This window comes from Megalobrama amblycephala, linkage group LG2, assembly GCF_018812025.1.
Source record: "Megalobrama amblycephala isolate DHTTF-2021 linkage group LG2, ASM1881202v1, whole genome shotgun sequence".
Lineage (NCBI taxonomy): Eukaryota > Metazoa > Chordata > Actinopteri > Cypriniformes > Xenocyprididae > Megalobrama > Megalobrama amblycephala.
The window spans coordinates 36,872,963-36,896,375 of record NC_063045.1 but is presented as its reverse complement, the minus strand read 5'-3'; the positions used below and the strand labels follow the sequence as shown (position 1 = coordinate 36,896,375).

Here is a 23,413-nt window from a genome sequence, read left to right as displayed (position 1 = left end):
CTTTCATCTGATGCTTATTGCACATAAAAATGGTCAGTTGTTTCAGTTTGATTGGTTGGCTTTATGCAACATCCAGTAGGTAAGGGTATGTTTTTTGAATCACAGTGTTTCTTACAAGATCCCGGATTAATACAATAATCTCCTTTGAGGGGGATAACCAGGGGTGCATTTCCCAAAAGCATGGTTAGCCAACTATGGTCGCAAGTTCCATTGAACTGTGTTGGTAACGACGGAACTTGCAACCATAGTAGGCTTTGAGAACTCAGCCCAGGGTAGCGTTTCCCAAAAGCATCGTAAGCCTAAGTTGATCGTAGCTCCATTGGTTTCAATGGAGCTACGATCAACTTAAGCTTACGATGCTTTTGGGAAACGCAGCCCAGGTTAGTTGCATCAAAACATTAAAGATACTAATTTTTTTAGCATTTGTAAGCCATTTTGTGTTGTCTAGTTTTTTATGATCTAGGATGGAAAAGATAAGATCCTGTAGGTTCAAACGACACATTATTGTCATTGTGCCCTTTAGCAAGACACTTGCCCCAGGTTTCTCCAGGGAGAAAAATTACATATTGCTGGTAATTAGCAAGTTGGAGTTGATGTTGCTAAGATAGTGAATGTAAGCAGCCTTGTAGAGAACCCAGCCTTAGGCTAGATTTCTCTTTGTTTATCTGTGGTTTACTTTGTGAAACCAGTTAGGTGGTGTTTTCAGTGTCACTTTTGCACACTAAATGACCTTAGTTCATAGGCTAGGTTAAAGTGGTTTATATTTCCGAAAGCATGCATGCAAACCAAAAATAAGCAGACATGGTTAAGCAGGTCAGTTTTTCAAACATCAAGCATTCAAACATCAGAACAGGCCAGAAATGTGATTTTCACTTTTGAAATGTGATCAAAAGTGACACAGATTGCTGTGTTGCAGACAGGGTTATTTTAATGTCTTAGAAAATACTGGTGTGACATACAATAGACTAATATATACATAGACTAAAGCCGAGTTCAGACTGCACGATTTTAGCCCCGATTTTGGCTCGCCGACAGGTTTTGAGAAATCGCAGACAAATGCCCGAAATCACAGGCGAATCGGTGCTCGTTCACGCGAGTGACAATCACACAGTGTGAATGAGCAAAGACACGATCTGAGAGAATCGCAGACGAGTCGCCGACACCCGTGAAATATTTGACATGCTAAATATCTGGACCTGTCGGCGATTCAAAATCCTGCTGTGTGAAAAGTGTTCTGACTGAAAACTACATCGGCGATGACCAACAGCCAATGAGAGAGCAAGATACAGAGCAGCGGGGAGTTCGGGGAGGAGTTATAGACCACAATATCAGCAAGCATGGCTTCGTTTCAGATAAACATTACAATACTATCAAACAGAAACAAAGCACAAACATTTGCTTGACCATCCGCAACAGCAGCACATTGAAAAGTTATTTATTTACCTCCAACTCTCGTTGCAGAACACACAATCCACAGTCTCCCCAACCATATCCTCCTCCATATTCTTCTTTTCTTTTTCTTGTTTTCGCTGCAAATCAGTGCACAGGCAGTTCGTATTGCAAGCTTCTTGCGGGCTACCGTTTTTAATAATAATAATAATAACTCCGGTATTGCACGGGTGATATCGCGTTGTTTCCTTGTCACATCTCGTGTGTGTTTGGTTGTGAAACGTAGTTTGCGTGCCAGACAGAGTTGTCGGTGATTCTTCCTATTGTAAAGTCATGCAGTGTGAAACCTTCTATCGCCGATCCGTCGTGCAGTTTGAACACAGCAGCGACTGAATGCTGGCCAAGATAGTCATGCAGTGTGAAAAGAACAGTGACCCGACTACTTTGAAAATCGTGCAGTCTGAACTCGGCTTTATACACACAAGGGCTTTTCACACTTGAAATAGTTAACCCTGGGTCATTCTAAACCCCTGGTAAACTAAATCCTGGTTTATCTTTATTCACGTTTCACACTGCTCATACAATACCTGGGGTTAACAGTTAATCCTGGGTATTCATAAGCTACTGTTTCACACTGCACATTCCTAAACCCTGGGATAAAGTCCTTATCTGCATATTTGCAGTGTCAGTGTCACTGACTGGACAAATGCAGCACATGACCTGTTTACATAAAGGCTCTAGCACTGCGCATCCTCATATTAGGGATTGCTGACTGTAATGTCAAGTTTTTTTCTGAGTGAAATTTTCAAACTATAAAGGTAAGAATAACGTTCTCTTCTTCACTCCAGTTGTCACATTTTTTCTATAATACGCAGAGACAACTGTTTGTACATCGCGCTGTGTTTCCGTGACTGCCCGAAGTGCATGAAAATAGGGCACACGACTGGTTGTCGGTTGCTAAGCATCTAGTTGTAACATTCTAACACCGCATTGTTTCACACTCTAAAAGTTTGGCACCGCAATACGGAGTTAACCCCACAAAAGTGGTGCTAACCCTGCTCCAGAGCAGGGTTTCTTAACTCCGAGTTAAAAGTGGTGCTAACCCCGGCATCTAAATTACAAGTGTGAAACGCTCATTTACCCGGGGTTCAAAGCGGTTTAGAACGACGATAACCTGGGGTTATGCGCAGTGTGAAAAGCCCACAGTGATATAGTCAAGACCAGCTCATTCAAGTCAGAGTCAAGACCGAGACCAGAAGAGGGTCGAGTCAGAGTCATGACCGAGTCCATATGCTATCAAGTCCAAGACCATGAAAATATGGTTATGATCTTGGTCCTTGATGTCGACAAGACCAAGGCCATGAAAATATGGTTATGGCCTTGGTCTTTAATTCTGGCAAGACTGAGAATATAAATATGGTCTTTGACCACAAGATTTTGAGTCCAATAAGACAACGACCACAAATTCTCTAGTCTGATTCATGATCTATTTTAATTACAGTCTTTCTTCCTGCATAAACCTACATATGTTTGTAACACATGTGAATAATGCACCCGAATTGTCTTCATTGGCTGTCTACGAACAACTACTTTGACACTCAACATGTCATGTTGTTGATATGTTGAAAACACACCGTTTTCTGCTCTGCAAAAACAAATCCACTTTGCATTACTGTTTGTATCACTGTATAGAAGTGCTGAGGAAGTCTCTGGACTTCAGGAGATTCAAATATGGTAATGGACGTTTAGTTTACGACACTGTAAGAGGTAGAACAATCACAACAGTCTGGGCCATCTGATCAGTAAGAGCAGATCAGGCTCTCGGAAAGGAGAGATTTAGTGAGACAGAATCCTTTATTGAACCGTTTCAGCCACTATGTGAAAAGTGTTTAAAATAGCATAATTGGGCTGTTTAAAATAAGACATCTTCTTGCGTTCATCTTAACATCATTCTAATGAAACTAAAACATCTACTAGTCAGTCAACTAGTCAGATGTTGAATGACTATTCAACCATCATGACTTATCCTTGCAGAGAATAGTGTAAGAAATCATCCAGCAATATGTTCTGTATTTTTCAGTACTAGAGTAGTTACATTGTTATCGAGTGCGCTTAGGTGCAAGAGTGTTACAGTAGGAGGGTGGACGACATCTCTGGCAGACGGCGGCCCACGTTGGAGACTGGCTGGTGTTGGAATGGAGACGCTAACGATCTATTCTGCATGCTTCACTTCCGTGCTTTGATAAGTCAGGATGTGGCAGCTAGGTCGCAGAGTTCCTTTAGAGCGGGGAAATATCCCACAGTCCAGTATGACAAGTGGGACCTAGGAGCTGCTGGGAATTGGAATCCTTGTCAGACCAAACAGGATACCACTCAAAATACAACCCATCAAAGGTGGGAACTGGGTGTAAATCAGTACAGAATAGGAAAACAAAAAGACATACTTCCTGTATGAGATCCCAGTGCACTGGGTTTGTAGGCTTTCCCCGGCCGTTCCAGAATCTGGCACCATAACTCAAGACAGCTAGTCACTTGCTGTTGAGAAAGACTGAATAAAATCCCCATATACTGGTTATTTAGGGCACAGCTTGACCTTGTAGATGATGTGATTGTTTGATTGTTCCTAAGGGCTTAGAATAGCATTGTTATCTGAAGTGCTCTATCTGATATTAGGATATTTGGATTTGATTAGAGCTTGTTATTCAACATGTTTAAATGCTGAAGGAGGGGTCATGATGGAGATTTAAAGCCCAACAACATTATTGCAAGAGCAGCGGGAGGAGCTATAGCTTAGCTGGGCATTGTTGAGCCCCCTTTTTTTTTTTTATCCTGCAGGATCAATTCATGTCAACTCCAAACCAGAGGTCCCCTGCTAAAAATGTTGATAATTTTTTTTCTGGTGAAAGAAGAAGAAAGCCAAAATAATAAAATGTCATGGATGTATAGCCTATTTACTGAGTAATTGACTATTTTGTAGAGGGGGTGAAAATTACAATTTTCATTTGAGATTTGTAGCCAAATTACAGGGGGTAAAAATTACTTCAGAAGGATGGCAGCATCATTTTATTACACAGAGATTAGTAGGTGTATTAGTTAAATCCATTGACTTTAGCAAACTTTGCATTATATACCAACAGTGAAAGTTCAAAAATGGAAAAAAAGCACTGTTTTTTTTTTTGCCCCAAGTTTACTCAAAAAAGTATTAAAGATATCTTAATATCCTTTTTAGATTCTGGTTCTTAACAAACTTTTCTTTTGTTATCTTAATTTTAAAGGCCCTAAATGGTGTCCAGAAATATTGAGATCTTAATGAAGCTCCATGAATAAATTGTATACATTTTCAGTAGTCAAAAACCAAATGTGGTACATGTGCAATAAAGCATATTTGATATTTTTTCTCTTTTAAAAAGGAATATCGAAACAACAAATAATGTTGAAACAAGAAATGTTTCTAGTTTTTTTTTTCTATCAACACAGATTGCATAAAACATACCTGTCTGAATGCCATAAATATTATTTTCCCAAAGTTTGCATGCCTAACTAAAAAAGTATTTAAGATATCTTATATCCTTCAAGATTCTCGTTCTTAAACTTTTCTATTGTAATCTTCATTTTTAGGCCATCTGTGTTTCAATTGCATATGGGCATCCCAATGTGACTCCATGTTCAAATTTTCAATAGTCAAAATTCTGAAGAACAAATAATACTGAAACTAGAAATGTATCTTGTTTCCCTCTATGCAAACAATTGCATACAACAATCCCCTCTCTACATGCCAAAAATATTTTTCTTAAGCTTACATGTCTGTAACTCAGTGTTAAAGATATCTTAATATAATTTTAGATTCTTGTTCCTGTGAAACTTTTCTTTTGGAATCTTCAATTTTAAGGCCTTATATGGTTCAATCACAGAGATATTGGATGTCAATGTGGTAACATATAGTTATAATACTGTGTATTTAAACTCTTGCTAGCTTCAGAAGCTGTTAAAATAAACAAAATCCTTTCTTCCAAATATCCTTAATACTGATTCAAATATAGATTCTTATAAATAAACATTTGAGAGCAAGTTTCAACATAGTTACAACATTATTTATTCTTCAGACATTCTCCTTTAAATGCTATAAGCATCAGCTGTGTGCAAAGTGAACCACATTAGGTTTTCGACCATTGAAAATGGGTAAAATTGAGATCGTATCCCTATCTATGGGATTGAACCATATAGAGCCTTGAAAATTAAGATTTCAAAAGAAAAGTTTGTTAATCACCAGCATATAAAATCATATTGAGATATCTTGGTTACACTTTATTTTAAGGTGATGTAGTTACATTGTACTTACTCAAATAAGTACTGAGTAATATTAATTACCTACATGTACTTATTAGAGATATGGTTAGGGTTTGGTTTAATTGTACTTTTACTTGCAATTATGCATAATTTACTGTTATTACTATAGTAAGTACATGTAGTTGCGTGTAACTGTCACCTTAAAATAAAGTATTACCAATATCTTTAATACTTTTTGAGTGACAGGTCCACAGACTTTGGAAAAAAACATATTTATGGCACTCAAGTATATTCTATGCAAATTGTGTTAGAAAAAAATGAGATAATTTGTTCAGATATTCCTCTTTAAAAGAAAAAAATTATCAGTTGTATGCAAACTGACCCACATTTGGTTTTTGGCCACTGAAAATGTGTACAATTTACCAGTTTACTCATGGAGCAGCATTAAGATCTCCTTATCTCTGGGTTTGAACCATATAGGGCCTTTAAAATGAAGATACCAAAAGAAATGTTTGTTAAAAAACAAAATATAAAGGGATATTAAGATATATGTAATACATATTGAGTTACAATCATGCAAACTTGTGGCAAAACGTGTTTTTTCCCATTTTTGAACTTTCACTGTTGGCAACAAAGATTGCTAAAGTCAACAGATTTAACTAATAGACATCCCAATCTCTGTGTAAAAATAAAATAATGATGCTGCCATCTTTCTGAAATCATTTTAACCCTCTGTAAATTAGCTCCAAATCTCAAGTGAAAATTGTCATTTTAATCCCCCTCTACAAAATAGTGGGTTGCTCAGTAAATATACATCCATGACATGTAGTAATTTGGCTTTCATCACCATTTATGTTTGTCTTTCTTCAGAAAAAAATATAAAAATCAAAAATTTGAGCTGGGGAAGTTTCCAAAATTTGGTTGATTTGACATTCAATGACCCTGCTACAGAATACTGTGCAAATCCCCATGTGCTCTGTTGACTCAGCACTCCACTACAGTGATGTTAGAGATACAGTACAGTCCAAAAGTTTGGAACCACTAAGATTTTTAATGTTTTTAAAAGAAGTTTCGTCTGCTCACCAAGGCTACATTTATTTAATTAAAATACAGTAAAAAACAGTAATATTGTGAAATATTATTACAATTTAAAATAACTGTGTACTATTTAAATATATTTGACAAAGTAATTTATTCCTGTGATGCAAAGCTGAATTTTCAGCATCATTACTCCAGTCTTCAGTGTCACATGATCCTTCAGAAATCATTCTAATATGCTGATTTGCTGCTCAATAAACATTTATGATTATTTTCAATGTTGAAAACAGTTGTGTACTTTGTTTTTCAGGATTCCTTGATGAATAGAAAGTTCAAAAGAACAGCATTTATCTGAAATACAAAGCTTCTGTAGCATTATACACTACCGTTCAAAAGTTTGGGGTCAGTAAGAATTTTTATTTTTATTTTTTTGAAAAGAAATTAAAGAAATGAATACTTTTATTCAGCAAGGATGCATTAAATCAATCAAAAGTGGCAGTAAAGACATTTATAATGTTACAAAAGATTAGATTTCAGATAAACACTGTTCTTTTGAACTTTCTATTCATCAAATAATCCTGAAAAAAATATTGTACACAAATATTTTGTACAATTGTACACATTAAATGTTTCTTGAGCAGCAGATCAGCATATTAGAATGATTTCTGAAGGATCATGTGACACTGAAGACTGGAGTAATGATGCTGAAATTCCGGCTTTGCCATCACAGGAATAAATTACTTTGTGAAATATATTCAAATAGAAAACAGTTATTTTTGTAAAATTGTAATAATATTTCACAATATTACTGTTTTTACTGTATTTTTAATTAAAGAAATGTAGCCTTGGTGATCAGACGAAACTTCTTTTTAAAAACATTAAAAATCTTAGTGGTTCCAAACTTTTGGACTGTACTGTAGTTCTGAAAGTTCTCAGTTTACTGTTGAGCAACAGCTTTTATTACTTACTTAAATTAATAATAATAATAATAATAATAAACAAACTTGGGACAACCTGTCACTCACATGAGATCACAGCAAACATAAACCATCCAATCATCCAGTCAATTCCTCATGATCAAAGTCAAGTTCTGGCACACATTTTTTTTTTAATCTTCCAGAAGCCGTTTCACTCAGTTATATGTGACAATAGGGAAGAAAAGACTATTGCAACTGTTTTATGTAGATTTTAAATCTATAATGGCTGAAAATTTTTTGATAAAACACTTTGGATAAAAGTGTCTGCTAAATTATTAAATGTAACTGTAAAAATTGCCAAGCAAGTCAACTTGTTGAAGTTGCTTTGTGTCTTTAAGACCTTACATCTGTGATATGATTTTTCCAATTTCCTTTACCTTTATCCTAGAACAAACAGGTGCCATTTGTTTTTATTGTGCGCCAGCATGTCTCTGGTGCATTTCAGGCATGGGACTACCTCTTCCCCCAGTCGTCCGATTGTGGCATCAATCACAGTTTGGTCCCTTCCTGTTTCCTGTTGTTGGCCCTTTCCAGCTGGCAGTGTGCCCAGCCTGTATTTACCTGGAAGCACCATCATAACAGCAGTGTGGAGTATGATGGGCATATGTGGCATTGGTGGCCATTTCCCTATAGATGAAAATGCCTCTGGGGCCTTGTGGAGCTTGTGAAACCACCCCCAGCCCATTGTGGCAGGGCCTCCAGAATTAGTCTGCATTTTGGCTTACGGATTTAGGCCTATGTACTAGAGATGCTAACGATTAATCGACGATCGATTAATTGAAGATAATAGTTTATCGATATAAAACTTGTCGATGTTCATTTAAGCAAGGTCGCCATTCGAGCGCATAGTTTGGAGGTATTTGCAGCTCATGGGCAAAACACGTGCAGCAGACACGCAAAGAAAAATTAAGCAAACATAATTATCCAACATAACTTAAAAAAATTAAGCAAACATAATTATCCAAAAAACCCTCCAAACAAGTGATTTTACTGAACATAAGAACTACTTGTGTAAACGACACAATAAAAATACATAAACAAATAATAAGATCCTGGAGGATGAGTGATGATCTTTCAGCTCTGTTTCAGCTGTGCGCTCCTATTCTGTGGCACGTGGTAAGCGCGTTCCAGCTGTAAAACAGTGTCCGGTTGTTTTCTAGTACACATCGTCCCTACCCACCATACCCGAGATCCAGTTTCCATTGGCTGAACTTTCAAACGACATTGGAAAACACTGCGTCATGATTGCGATGTGATCAGATCCCGGAAGAGCGATAGCTTTAGCCAAGCAGCATATCATGTAACTCTGTGATCTACGTATAGAGTACCTCAGGGATGACGTGTTTTTGTAGGCCAACTTGGACGTTAGCGGCGCACGGGTTCCCTCGATCGAAAGCCTATGCATTTTTCCCATAGACTTTTGGAAAATCGCAAAAAAATAAGCTCTGTGTTTAACAAAGGGTTATGGCACTTAGACTTTTTGTCTATCAAGATAATCTTTACAAGTTAACACAACATTTATACATTTTGAAGCCTAAATAAAGTCGTCAGATATAAAAAGCTCACAGTAGGCTATAAACGGACTACAGCACACCATGGTCACGGATCAACATCACCACCACCAAGCTTCCTCAAACTTTATTTAGAAAACAACTTTATTTAAAAACATGCTTGCTGATTATGATCTGCACTGTGTATGAATACTTATCCACTTTTTCATGAGAAATGCTGTCCAAATGTCCTGTTTGTCATGATGATGTCTAAGTCCCAAAAGTCCCCAAAGGAAGTAGTCCCTTTTAGCAATTTGTTAGCAACCGCCGTTTTTAAGACACAATAAATCACAAGCGGGTTATAACTGATGTGTTTTATGTCATAGATCAAAACGTGAAAATATTTAGAGGCTTTGTTAACCACAGACCTTATTTCAGGCGATTTAGCAAAAACCCATTCAAAAAACCCATTGACTTCGGAGCAATGGAACCGGAAGTCCTAAAATGCTAACTCGCTTCCGGGTTTTGCCTGCAAAAACACGTCATCCCTGATGTACTCTATTGTTTTATGTTGTGTTTTGGGCTTGTTTGAGAAAAACAGCTCTAAATAAAGATATGCGATCTACTATGGTTTACTAAAGTTTTGCGATGTTACAAACCAAACGTAGCATTATAGCATAATGTGTTTACTGTTTACATGTGCGTCATTTTCGCTTTTTCATACAAATACTTGATATAGTTTGTTCTCTAACTGAAACAAATATGCTTGTATTCTGCTAGCTGAGACCTTTCAACGATGTATGACACAAGTCTATCTATTATGTACGATGAGTTTACAGATCACATTTTCATGTAAAGCAGTTATTTTTTCATGCTATGAAAATAGAGCACTTCAAATATGTTAGCAACTTTAAAAGCACTTGTTAAGTGATAGTCATATTCCCTATATGTTCACTGTAAAGCCAAGCTTGAAACGACACCTATTGTGCGGGTTAAGCAAGTGGTTTAGTAACATGATATAACTTACATAGATGCAAACTCCTCTCCTTTCAGTGACAACTCACCTTTTTGAGATCAAAATAGGTCACCTATGGGATTTGCATAGATCCAATGAGAAAGTGTTTTTATAAGCACTGTAAGAACTGGTCAATTCAATAAGCACTGTATAGTGTTTCCTTTACTCTTTACTTTAAAAACTATGTCTATAAAGGGTAATAATTTATGTATTTGAGGTCCGAGATGTGGGAACAATTTTGCAGTTTAGCTCAGTATTGCCATCTAATCAGCCAATATTGTCTTAAATATCCTGCATAGAAATTCATCTTTTATAACATGAGAATTTGACCAAATGTTGATTTTGGTAAAATGTTGCAACAATGTGCTAATTTTTTTCATGAAAAATTACAGTTTTGGACATATAAGGTAATACAAATTAAATTAAAATATCCCTTAAAGTAACTACAAATGAGCATGTAAAGCAAATATCTTTTAAAAAATTTCAGTGCGGAGGATGCCCCCGCCCCACGCAATGTTCTCACCTTTTTTTCCCCTTACCTGTTTGCATCCCTGAACTTAGTAGCGCCCCGTTTTGGATTTGAGAGGTTAAGTTTAACGATTAATCGATCGTTAATTTAAAGGTGCCCTAGAACTAGTTTTAACAAGATGTAATATAAGTCTAAGGTGTCCCCTGAATGTGTCTGTGAAGTTTCAGCTCAAAATACCCCATAGTTTTTTTTTATAAATTTTTTTAACTGCCTATTTTCAGCCATAATTATTACATATTACATATGCACAGATTTAGCGCGCGGCCCCTTTAATTCTGGCGCTCCCCCCGCCCACGAGCTCTCGACTGCCTTAAACAGCATTTAAACAAAGTTCACACAGCTAATATAACCCTCAAAATGGATCTTTACAAAGTGTTCGTCATTCATGCTGCATGCATACATCGATTCCAGTGAGTACAGTATTTATTTGGATGTTTGCATTTGATTCTGAATAAGTTTGAGGCTGTGCTCAGTGGCTTTAGCTTAAGCTAACATTACACACTGTTGGAGAGATTTATAAAGAATGAAGTTGTGTTTATGAATTATACAGACTGCAAGTGTTTAAAAAATGAAAATAACGATGGCTTTTGTCTCCGTGAATACAGTAATAAACGATGGTAACTTTAACCACATTTAACAGTACATTAGCAACATGCTAACGAAACCTTTAGAAAGACAATTTACAAATATCACTAAAATTATCATGATATCATGGATCATGTCAGTTATTATTGCTCCATCTGCCATTTTTCGCTATTGTTCTTGCTTGCTTACCTAGTCTGATGATTCAGCTGTGCACAGATCCAGACGTTAATACTGGCTGACCTTGTGTAATGCCTTGAACATGGGCTAGCATATGCAAATATTGGGGGTGTACATATTAACGATCCCGACTGTTACGTAACAGTCTGTGTTATGTTGAGATTCGCCTGTTTTTCGAAGGTCTTTTAAACAATTGAGATTTACACAAGAAGGAAGAAACAGTGGTGTCTGAGACTCACTGTATGTCATTTCCATGTACTGAACTCTTGTTATTGAACTATGCCGAGGTAAATTCAATTTTTCATTCGATGGCACCTTTAAACAACGATAGATTATGGAATTTTATGAAAAATTGACATCCCTACTTCGTACTGTTGTTGAAGCCTACATGATGGTGATTATCAGTGATGTATCAGGACAGTCACCTGTGTGTAAAGATTAGGCCATTGCTGTTGTTGTGTAATTTGCTCTATGCATGATTAACTGGGTAAAGTGGGTGTGTTTATATGCTTGTGATAGTCCACTTGATACTCACATGTCATTGGACATTGAAGTTCAACTTCCACTTATTTTATGGGTCAATGGCACGATGCCCATTTTTCAGATCTATTAATTGGTTCATAAATAATAATTAAAGCACCTGTGCTGTCATCCTCATGCATGCTGACAAGCTTGTACATGAATCAGAGAAGCTTTCCATTGTTATGGAACATGGAAGACTTCAAAACAACACTGTATGACCTACTGGCTTTGTTTGGAAACTTAAATCATCAATTACAGGTCCAACCTGTTTTACATAAAAGTGTATTACTCTCCTATTATTCTCCTTCCTAAGATGAAAGTCTGGTGATAGAGCACTTCTACATGTGTATAATCATAAAAAGGTTCTTTTTGCTGTAGCCTTGACTAAATCATTTTAATATTTGTTATATTTTGGTACATCATCAAAAGATTTGAACTAGCCAGGAACATTGTTTGTGCTGCCATCTTGTGGATGTTGAAGTGCTTCTAGCATTTACTCACTGAGGAGCTTCCTGTTTCAAAAAGCATATCAGTTTTGAGGATATGTTTTCATGGAACCCTGCAGGATATATTTTGGTTTTGCCTCTCTCTGAGAGAAAGTGGATCAGTAGTTGTTGTACTCAGGTGACAAATAATGGGTAGTATTAAATAAATAGTTTACCTAAAGCAGTGGCTTCAGAAGACTCATAAAAGGTCATGGACTACATTTATATTTATCGTGCTTTTTTGTGTCTTTTTTGGAACTTGACAATGCCTGGTTAATTTTTCTTGAAGAGAGCAGCAAATTTAAATCAAATATTACTTGAAGTAAAAAGTAAGAATATCTATATTTTTTTTTCTTTAAACACATTAAATTACCATATTAAATTTACATTGTCATTTATTAGCCATTGAAAAAAAGCAATGCGCAAAATATCATGGATCATGGTGATGAGTTCTGAATAGGCCAATAAGACTCGAACTGTTTGTTCTAGGATCTGAAGATTTCTTCAGAACATGCAAAAAATCTAGTAATATTATTTTTCCTGCTTGCTTGGCCTTGGTTTTGTCAACAGAGAAGTATTTCCGAAGGTAGCAGGATATTCATTGGGAAAAACAATGTAGGGCGAGACTTGATTTTACCATCTGGGAATTGATTGAATTGTGAATAGTGGTCTCTACACATCAGGTGGTTAGAGGAGAAGTTGTGAAAACAAGTCGGGTGACATCAGCTATCGTCAGTACAGTACATTCATAGTACTTAAAAAACATTTTCTTTAGAATAATGTGCACTGTTGAAGCCCAATAAAACCAGGAATACTACCCTGGTACATTTATAATATTTGGATTTGCTTGCAAAAACGGTTATTCATAATTCTTTTCAGTTACCATCAGTGGAGACAGATGCTTTTTCACCACATAATGTTAGAAGAAAGCAAAGCCTCGACTACGTTTGGAAAGTCATTGGCTTTAGAACGCTCCAAATTAGTCACTTTTGAGGGTCCGTCTGGGTCAGGATGCTGTGTAGGCAGTAGAAGGGTTTTGCAACAGAGGTTTTGAGTCTCTTTTTAGAGATAAAGCTACATGCTGCCAACCAGATAAATGTATTAATTTACCTTTAGATCTTTACCTTCAGATGTGAAATGTACTTCTTTACCTTCAGACATGAAGAGAAAAATGCAATACAATATACTGTAGAAAGCTTTGTTTTTCTCTAAAGCGGCCATATTATCCATACCATCACAGCATACACCACAATGCCTCCTCCTTGATTGATGTAAAGCCCAGTCTGTTCACTAGAGGGCAGTATTTACTAACCATACACCCAAATTCAGTCTGTATTCAATTTAGAGTGAAAACCTACCACACCCCCTCACAGTCACATGTTCAGGCTATATGTATGAATGAACTAATGCATAAGCTGTTGTGATTTCTCACTGTATTTGTCACAGTCTACCCTCTTTTAAGTGATCTGTGCTCAGCATGACTGAGTGTCACATGACAACTTAATGCATTTAGCACAGATATTCCCAGCCTATGTGATGGAGGAATCCCTGTTCCAATGGCAGTTCTCACTCTCTCATTAAGAGATTTCTCAGGCTCATTTACCTCTAAGCCAGAACTTTTGATGTCAGTAGCATCTAAGACATGTCTTGCAGGCTTAATTTCACACATTGTGTCCTATAATCTGTCAGAGTGCAATTCATAATGCTATATATATATGTATATATGTATATGTATATATATATATATATATATATATATATATATATATATATATATATATATATATATATATATATATATAATATATGAAATCAAAAATCATTTTTATGCTTTATATTTCTCCATTTTTAGTTCAATTTTCTTTCACAGTGCTTCATGAGATTGTACAGAGTTGTGTAAAAAAAAAAATTCTTGCTATTTCTCAAATTTTTGAAAAAGTGTTCAAAAACATTTTACTTCAAATCAAAGTTTGTAATGTTGATTCACCAAATCCCTATGGAAAAAATAATTCTGGAACAAAGTCGACTTAAAAAGTGGGTGGGCACTCTTTAGCAGTTTTCTGACAAAAGCATTTGAAAATAAGTATTGCCCCCTAGAGTATTGGATGCTTGAAAAATATTTTCTAAAAACCAATAGTCAAAGGGACCCTTTGTGTACCTACTTTCTTTTGACCTAGTTGTGTACCTACCTAGACAGCCATTAAAAGTGCAGTATGTAAGAATTCTGTCCGCTAGAGGCTTATTCAAAACAAAGACGTAGCTTGATGACGCCAAGTTTGAGCGCGGAATCTTGGGACACGTGGTCTCCACCTCAACAGTTGGTGCAAAAGAATAGGGATAGGGCTCGGGAAGAAATCATGTTCATGGATGCATTATTAACGTTACTGTAGTATGAAGCAGAGCAGGACCGAGTGTTGTGGGAGCTGAACGAGGCCGCTGGAGCAATTGCACAACACACGCCTCACGAGCAGCGGAACTTTTATTATGTCACAGTCGCCGGCGCCGCTTCCGCTTTTCCGATCATGAGTATGAGGTAACGCAGCTCTGTTTATCATATTAGATACATTTGAGTGTGTTGAAAATGATGATATAACGTTACTCTGTGCGTTTGCTCGGCAGCTGCTGTGAGACACTTGTTTGAGACACACTGTAGTAAGCTAGATCGATTTTAGAATATCATATTAAATGTTGGATGGTTTGTGTTGATAAATGGCATGCAATTAATTTTAAAACATATTGTATGATGGAGAAAATTCTGTAGTACTGTTACTAAAAATAAAGCTGCATCTGACTATGCTATATTAGCTACTTCACAAAATAGTGTTTTTCTCTGAGGCATGGTAAAGCATGCTACCCACAAAAAAATCAATAAAATTAGATTTAAACAATAAGACTAAACGTGTTGAGCTATATAACAATAATTAGTTTTCTGTCTATAAAAATATCAAAACAGTTGTTCCCCTTGTAGAATATTAAAACGTGTATTATATTCAAGCATCTTTGGTGTTTCCATGGTTTCTACAAAATAAAACCAGAAACCGAGGCAGACCGAGGGTAACGCAGGTACGACGCCATTGACAGGCGACTCCTCACACGTCCCGGAGCCTTGGTTAAAATTGCAATTTTCTCGCGATTTACAAATAGATGGAAACATTTGAGATATTGTAAGTACTCAAGTGAACAAATTATATAACACTGGCCTAGTGGTTTTTGGATATTTTACTGCAAAAATATTGCACCTTTAATGCTGCCTTCAAGTGCTCTGTGAATAATACAGTTTCCTAAAATTGCGCATGAACACCCTCTCATGTCGAAACTTGAATGCGATAAGCTCATAATCACGACTTCAGAAGTGGGAATTATCTAATTTCCTGTAGCATGTGAAGGCAGCATTAAGACACCATAGACACACGTGATGAAAAAGCTGTTCCATTCAGGCAATCCCTGAATGCACTGCAACAAGCTAAGTGAAAAAAAACAAGAAATGTTGATTGGAAATATTTAATATGAAAAAGCATTGCCAAAAATGCTATTCCGATGCTTATTAGACTATCACTTTGTTAGCTTAGCAACATGCTAACGTTAAACTCCCTCGAAATCAAGTCTCGTCGCACAGAGTTGCGGCCTTTGTGGAGCGCTCCAAATCAGTCAATTTTTGAGGGTCCGTCTGGGCCAGGATGCTGTGTAGGCAGTAGAAGGGTTTTGCAACAGAGGTTTTGAGTCTCTTTTTAGAGATACAGCTACATGCTGCCAACCAGATAAAGACCTTCAGATGTGAAATGTACTTTGTAACTCAAAAAAGAGACAGACAGGAAGAGAAAAATGCAAAACACTATATTGTATACTGTAGATAGCTTTGTTTTTCTCTAAAGGGGCCATATTACCCATACCATCGCAACACAACACAACACAATGCCTCCTCCTTGTGCAATGTGCATGTCAAACATGCTTTGATCTTCCTTGCGTAGACTATATAGTAGGAAGCGTTTGATCTGTGAAGTTATGTGATCGGTTTTAAGCAGTATTATGGGCTTTTCTATGTGTGTGTGTTTGTGTGTTTTGGCGGTTATTTCTACTCTGCTCTGTTGAAATTTATTGGCCAATTTTTTATTTTCTTTATCACTCACTGTCATGACGTCAACCAAAGGGCTCTGACAGCAGCTTACAGAAAACAGGACTTTTTTTGACGGAAATATATTGGGGTGCTTACTTATCCCAGAATGCTGTGGTGACTTTCGGCCCATATGATTTCAATGGAGGCACTGTGCGGTAGACTTGTTTTTTTCTTTTGCAGTAACTTTTTCTCAACCAGATGGTGTCAACAGATGTCAGATGGCTTTGAGATGTGTTTCTGTTTCTAGAGTGACACACGCATACACCCACAGCATTTCTCTTGGAGTATCGCAAGTTGCCAATATTGCATAAACACAAACATGAGTGGGAAGTTTTTATCTAAATTGTTGTAACCTTTCTAACTTTCCTTCCTCCCCCTTTCCCCTTTCTTGCTGTCTTTGTCCTGGATTCAGTGTTTCAGGACGTTCTGCTGTAAAGGACCTCCCCCTCCCAGGCCAGAATATGACGTGGTTTGCATCGGTCTGACGGGTTCTGGGAAGACCAGCCTGCTTTCCAGACTTTGCAGTGAGGCAACAGACAACATCGTCCCCACCACAGGTCAGCCCACCATCATAGAGTAATACCAGACACGTCCTGCAAACACAAACACAGATCTTTTCACTTCCACTTTGCCAAACACTTTAAAAACACTCCCCCTTGTATTCAGATTTTACCTTGTGATTGTCTTTTAAAGAGTACTTGATTAAATCTCGGTCAGTGTAGCATAATTAGTAATGCGTAATCAGTGTAGCGTAATCAGTAATGGAGGTGTTTTTGTGAAATCCTCATTGCTTCGGTTGTTAATCTTGTTCAACTTTTATTTACAGGTTTTAGCATTAAAGCTGTCCCGTTCCAGAATGCCATTTTAAATGTCAAGGAACTCGGAGGTAAATGCTCTCTGTTGTTCATGAGAATACTACTTTTATTTTTTTAAATCACAATTAATATATGGGCCAATGACAAATAAGAGTGTCCACGATATAGAGAAGGAAAAAAACTTGTTTAAATCACAGATGCCAAGTTTTTAGAAAATGTATCTTTTTATTTATGCTGTTCCACATGGTTTTGAATATCGAACTTTCAGTAAAATTCTGCTGTGGCTGGTAAACACCTTTGAACAGCCATTGGTCTGTGGTGGTTATGTAATAGGTAGGTGTGGCTCCGAGGCTCCGCCTTCTTTGACATGGAAATCTTCTCTGGTTCATTTCTTCTGTTCAGTCCCTCGAGGCTGGACATCTGCGAGTAAAAACATGAACACACTGCAGGGCTCCAGACAAAAAAAAATCATTAAGCAGCCATTGGCTCCTATAGGGGGGAAAAAACAGGAGCCACACAACAATGAACTTAAATTTTTAAATCACTTACTTTTAGTCATCCTGTTGTGTTTATGTATATCCCCTTTACAGTTTCAGCATTTTCATCTTATGATTTTTCTGGGAAATGAATGTCACTATTTTCACTTAATACTATTATAGTTTCTGTTAATATTTTGAATCAGATTAGAATTTTATATTTTCTGCTTTCAAGTTTTTTTGTTTTTAGTTTTATTTTTTGTTGTTTTTAAACATGTCTGTTTAGTTTGTATAAATTATTTCAGTATTAACATTTATTTCAAGCAATGAAAAAATGTTTTTTAATGGTTTTAGTTAACTATAATAACCCTGATGCTAGTAAAATCTTTATATTAAATAATATGTCAAATAATGTTCTTAGACATTCATTCCTGAAACTACAACAGTTTACCTTGAATAAAATTAAATAAATATAAATATATGGAAATAAATTTAAAAATATATTAAATTTGGTTTGTGTAACCAAGTAACAAACAGGGGAAATTGATATACATACTACTTGACTTTGTTGATTAATGAACAGGCCGAAATACTGCGGAAACCTTATATTGAAATGTCTGTGCTTTACTTTTGCTGCTCATTCATGTTCAGATGAGGAAGATAAAAAATTACATTGTTACAACCATTTACAATAAATTATAATATAAATAATATAAAATTTGTCATGATTGACGGGCATTAGTTTAGAAGCAATCGGTTGACAAATGTGCGCTAATCATTGATTGCGAGCTGCTCTGAAGCTCTGTTGCGAGAGTAACTGTGTATCTGCAGTCTGTAGAGCCGGTTTCTCCTTTTAAATTACGAATATAGACGCATTTATATGAAGAAATAAGCAATTGTCGTAGGAGCAGAACGGTGTGTTCAAATGCAGCTGTTTTGCACCGACGCAGACGACAACACAGTCGGCTATTATCAGCGCTAGTTCTTTGGCGTCTGTTTGGTGTGTGATATTTTTCCCTACCCGTTCGTTCATATTTTGGCGCTCTAACACAGTGAAACTTTCACACGCAGCATCTCATTTAATTATGTCAACACAACAAATTATGGCTACTGGTCACAGAACACGCAGATAACATGCAGATTTTACAGTCATAACGTATGAATTTGTATGGTCGTCAATGGAGACCTCAGCAAAAATATCACTCGCATTTTTAGTCGCAAATGCGACCATTTTAGGCGCAGTCTGGAGCCCTGCACTGAAGAGCTGCTTTATAGTAGAAAAAGTTGTTATTAGGAGCCAAGCACCGAAGGTGTGTAGGCACTAGGCACCTGTTGTATCCACTGGCGTTCTTATTCTTCCGTTTCCGCTCCGGAAGTGTATGGCAGCCTATAGAACAGCTTGCGGGAAAGTTATGAAATTTGGCACACAGAGGACAGTCTGATCTGTCACCATAGCAAATTTGGAGTAGTGCTGGGCGGTATGACCAAAAATTTATATCACGGTATTTTTCAAAATTATATTGGTTTCACGGTATATGACGGTATTTTTTTCCCCTATGCATGACCGGGCGTTAACCACATTTTCTACTGATTGAGAGAGGAAATACTGCAGTAGATTGACTAGAATGCCCTGTTTTACTGTCATGATGAGTGAATATTGTAGAAAAATTCCACACTAGAGTTAATACAGTTTTACAAAGCCCCACAAAATTATGCTGTGGGGAGACAACAACCATTAAAACACAGACCTGCAACACTCATTACAGACACATGAAAATTAAAATGTGACCTTGGAGATAGAAAAAAAAAAGAGTTGAGGGCACCTTAAGCATTTTAAAAATCTAACCCTATATAACAACAAACTGCCAAAACGAGGGAGAAACGCGGAAGAACATTTAAACTGTCTAAGGATATTTTCAGTACATTTAAGAGCACTACAGTCTCTGAACAAATGACACACGCAAGTTTAACACAGAAACAATAAAGCAGTTAATTTTTTGGCCATTCTTTGAATTGTCAGTCTATCGTGTCATCGCGGTCGTGATCAGATGTACAGTTCAGTGTCCTTTGCATAACGTTACATTTCATTACATATCATTTCGTGATGAAATATGTGCGCATACACGCTGCTGGTTCATGTTTAGAGCACTAGAGTATATGAAATAGGTCCATAAAAAACTTAAAAACGCTCGCTCCGGTCTATATAATATGATCCATGTGGAGAACGTTGTGCGCTCCGCGCAGAAACCGCTCTATCTCGCGTGCCGCGTGTAGTTTGAATTTTCCGCTGTAATCAAGGGCTGAATCCGAAATCGCCCCCTATATCCTCAAATAGGGCATTATTTGAGGGGACAGCCATTTGTAGTGGTGTCCGAAACCATAGTGGACGTTACTTATGTACACACAACGGCTGTCCGAATTCACTCACTTGTTTTCATTAACTCTTTCAAGTGAACAATATAAGTGGATAACGTAGGGAACAGTGAATGAGGCTTTAGGGGGTGATTTCGGACTTACCATAGGCTGTGATGCGATCTCAGCTGTGCTCTCACTACAGTGCAACAGTGAAACGGGACACTCTCAAACAGTGACGCTGCGCCGCGTTCCGAACGTTGGTTAAGCAACACATACCGGTATTGCGGTATTATCAAAATTCATATCATAACAAAAATAAATACCGGTGTTCGGTATGAACCGGTATACCGCCCAGCACTAATTTGGAGTCTCTAACTCAATCCCTCTAGCGCCACCACCGGTTCAAAATTTCACTCATGTTTATTATGCCAATAACTTTTGAAGCCCTGTAAGAGCTAGAAACAAAAGTCTTTTTTCCTGTGATTCCTTGGCTCGAGACAATTCGATTGCACCCTATGATGATATTTTCTGTCATGAAAATATTTCTGCCATTTTGAATTTTCTGAAAAAACAACTTTTTCGAACTCCTCCTAGGCCGTTGCTCCGAAAAATTTAACCAGATCATCTTCAGACCATGTCGACAAAAAGTTTCGATTTCTCAAACCGTTTTCGAAAAATGTGAGAAACAAATTTTACGCAACACTTGCGAAAATAGACATAAGGCTGTATCTCCACAATGCTTCATTGTATTCAGACCAAACTTGCATGCAGCGTTTCGGCACAGAATTTATATGGTATATAAATAAACATGACATGAGTGGAGTGTCGAATTGCAGAGCTCATGCAAACGTATTATTCACCACTGTCATTTTGTGTCATTATGAATTTGTTGTTTATTTTGTTATTAAAAGGAAAGCAGGCAGCATATATATTTACATATTCTTCTTAATGTCGCTCTTAGCAGTGTGGACAGCATCGGATGTTTGCTAACAGTATACCGCTGCTCACGTATATAAAACTTCTTTTTATCCTATAGCGAAGAATATAAAAGAACTTTGCCAGGAGTATCGGGGCCTTAAGAGACTTGTTGATTTGACACACAGACATGAGGGTCTTCAGGGCTCCTCTCTATGATATCATTTCCTGTTTTATGTTTTTATCATACATGTTTGAAATAAGTTGGTGGACAAAAGTTTAATAAGCAGTGAAGCAGTCATCAATAACTGTTGAAAAGTTTGGTGTCAGTAGGATTTTTAAGAAATCTCTCATACCATGTATACACCAGACGCATTGCACTGCGCCGCAACAGCTTGTGGCTGTGGATGCGACAAAGCGACCATTGCAATTCTGTTTGTCCTTCATGCCATAAATAGTGCAGGTGTGTGGATCATGTCCGATATAGAACGGGACATGATGGGGATTTGTTGTGTTGCATCGCGTTATCAGTGTTTGTAATAGGTACTATGGTCTTTTGTTGCGCCACGTCACTCTGCTCCAATGTAGACACTGTGTTATGCTCGCCAAGGCTGCATTTATTTGATGAAAAATACAGTAAAAATACTGCAATTTAACTGATCTGTTTGTGATTGAAAATGCTATTTATTCATGTTATGACAAAGCTGAATTTTCAGCATCATTACTCCAGTCTTCAGTGTTACATGATCCTGAAATCATTCTAATATGCTGATTTGATGCATTTAAGAAACATTTCTTATTATTATCAATCTTGAAAACAATTGCTGCTTAATATTTTTGTGGAAACCCTGATACATTTTTTTTTTCAGGATTCTTTGATGAATAAAAAATTCAAAAGTACAGAAATTTTATTTAAAACATTTTTTAACATTATAAATATCTTTGTCACCTTAATGTGTCCTTGCTGAAAAGTCTTACTGGACCTAAATCTCTGAATGATAGTGTAAGAAGTACATTCAAGTCATTGTAAGTATGAATAAATTAATAGATCCAGATAAACAAATTGAGCATTATGTCATTGACCTACAGTGAATAATATCTACAGAAACATCTGTAACAACATTTGAAATCATTATTTCACATATGATCTTTTGAAAAGTAATCTTTGGCTAAACATCATCTGACCCAGTATGAGGAATATGAATGTTATTTGACACAGATGTTACATGAGGAACCAACCAGAAAGGATACAAACTAATTTCTTTGATGACTAATAGTTTTCTCTTCAAGGTAAATTGAACCCCAGGAAGCACCAGTGCTTGGATGCAGCACGCAAAGGAAATGTTTCAGATGTCACTCGCTCACTGAACCCAGAGCCATCTTGGCCTGCGTTTCCTTTTTCGTATGAGTGATGGGCTGCAGCTTTGAATCTGTCTTGAAAATGAGTGATGATAAGAATAAGAGGGTGTTGAGAATGCTCGGATCCCTGGGGAGAGGGAGGGACGGATAGGTGAGGAGAAAAAAGCAGGATACATAAATGCTGGAACTGAGATTCTTAAAGGGAGGCGTTTTCACCTGAGCCATGTGTATTGAAGCCTGTAGAGTTAGAAAAAAAAAGTCACCTTTTCAAAGGAACAGTTCACCCAAAAACTTGTTCATAGTTCCGTCAAAAACACAAAAAGGATTTTTGAGGAATGTAATAGTTGTATTTTTTTTTAATGCAATTGAAAAAAAGCCAGGGTGGATATCAAGATTAAAGTCTACATGACAAGTAAGTTCACTGTATCTACTTTGTGAATGTATGTTGTAGATCTTATTGTGAATGATTAATCTGTGCATGTTTCACTTTTCTTTTCTTTTTTGACCTCGTAATGGTTAATCAAAATGTCAGGACACGATCTTCGGTGAAAAACGAAAGACTTCTCTGTTATGACATATGCAGGACTTTCCAATCATTTAGTCCGCTTAAACCCGCCCCTCCACAGTTGACTGCAAGTGCGCATTCATTTTTGAGTTCAATGGATGAACCCAATCCAACCTTTTTTTCTGAGATGTACGCCACAATATGGCAGGAAAGATCCGTCGCTATTTTCATTTCTTCGCAGCTTTAAATGTCTGTTCCTTACAAAAAACTTGAGTGCACGTGTTTTTTTTTTCTGGTGCTATTGCATCTGTATTGGAGCATGAAGGCTTCAGTCCCCAATTTGTTTTAACTGCATGGAGGAGAGCGACTGGCACATTCTT

General features: G+C 37.0%; 1 protein-coding gene across 4 annotated transcripts in view; it reads left to right on the top strand.

Annotated features, from left to right (window-relative positions):
• Nucleotides 1–23,413, top strand: part of arl15b (ADP-ribosylation factor-like 15b) — a 58,925-nt gene that overhangs the window by 6,536 nt on the left and 28,976 nt on the right. For 3 of the 4 annotated variants that reach the window (XR_007182394.1, XM_048173768.1, XM_048173794.1), the window contains exons 2-3: nt 17,021–17,165; nt 17,435–17,494. Coding sequence is in view for 3 of the 4 variants with exons in the window: in XM_048173768.1 (XP_048029725.1) it covers nt 17,021–17,165; nt 17,435–17,494 (205 nt within the window). In the remaining variant the exon portion in view is untranslated. The remainder of the gene's footprint in view (nt 1–17,020; nt 17,166–17,434; nt 17,495–23,413) is intronic. The other variant, XM_048173784.1, reaches the window with a different exon arrangement.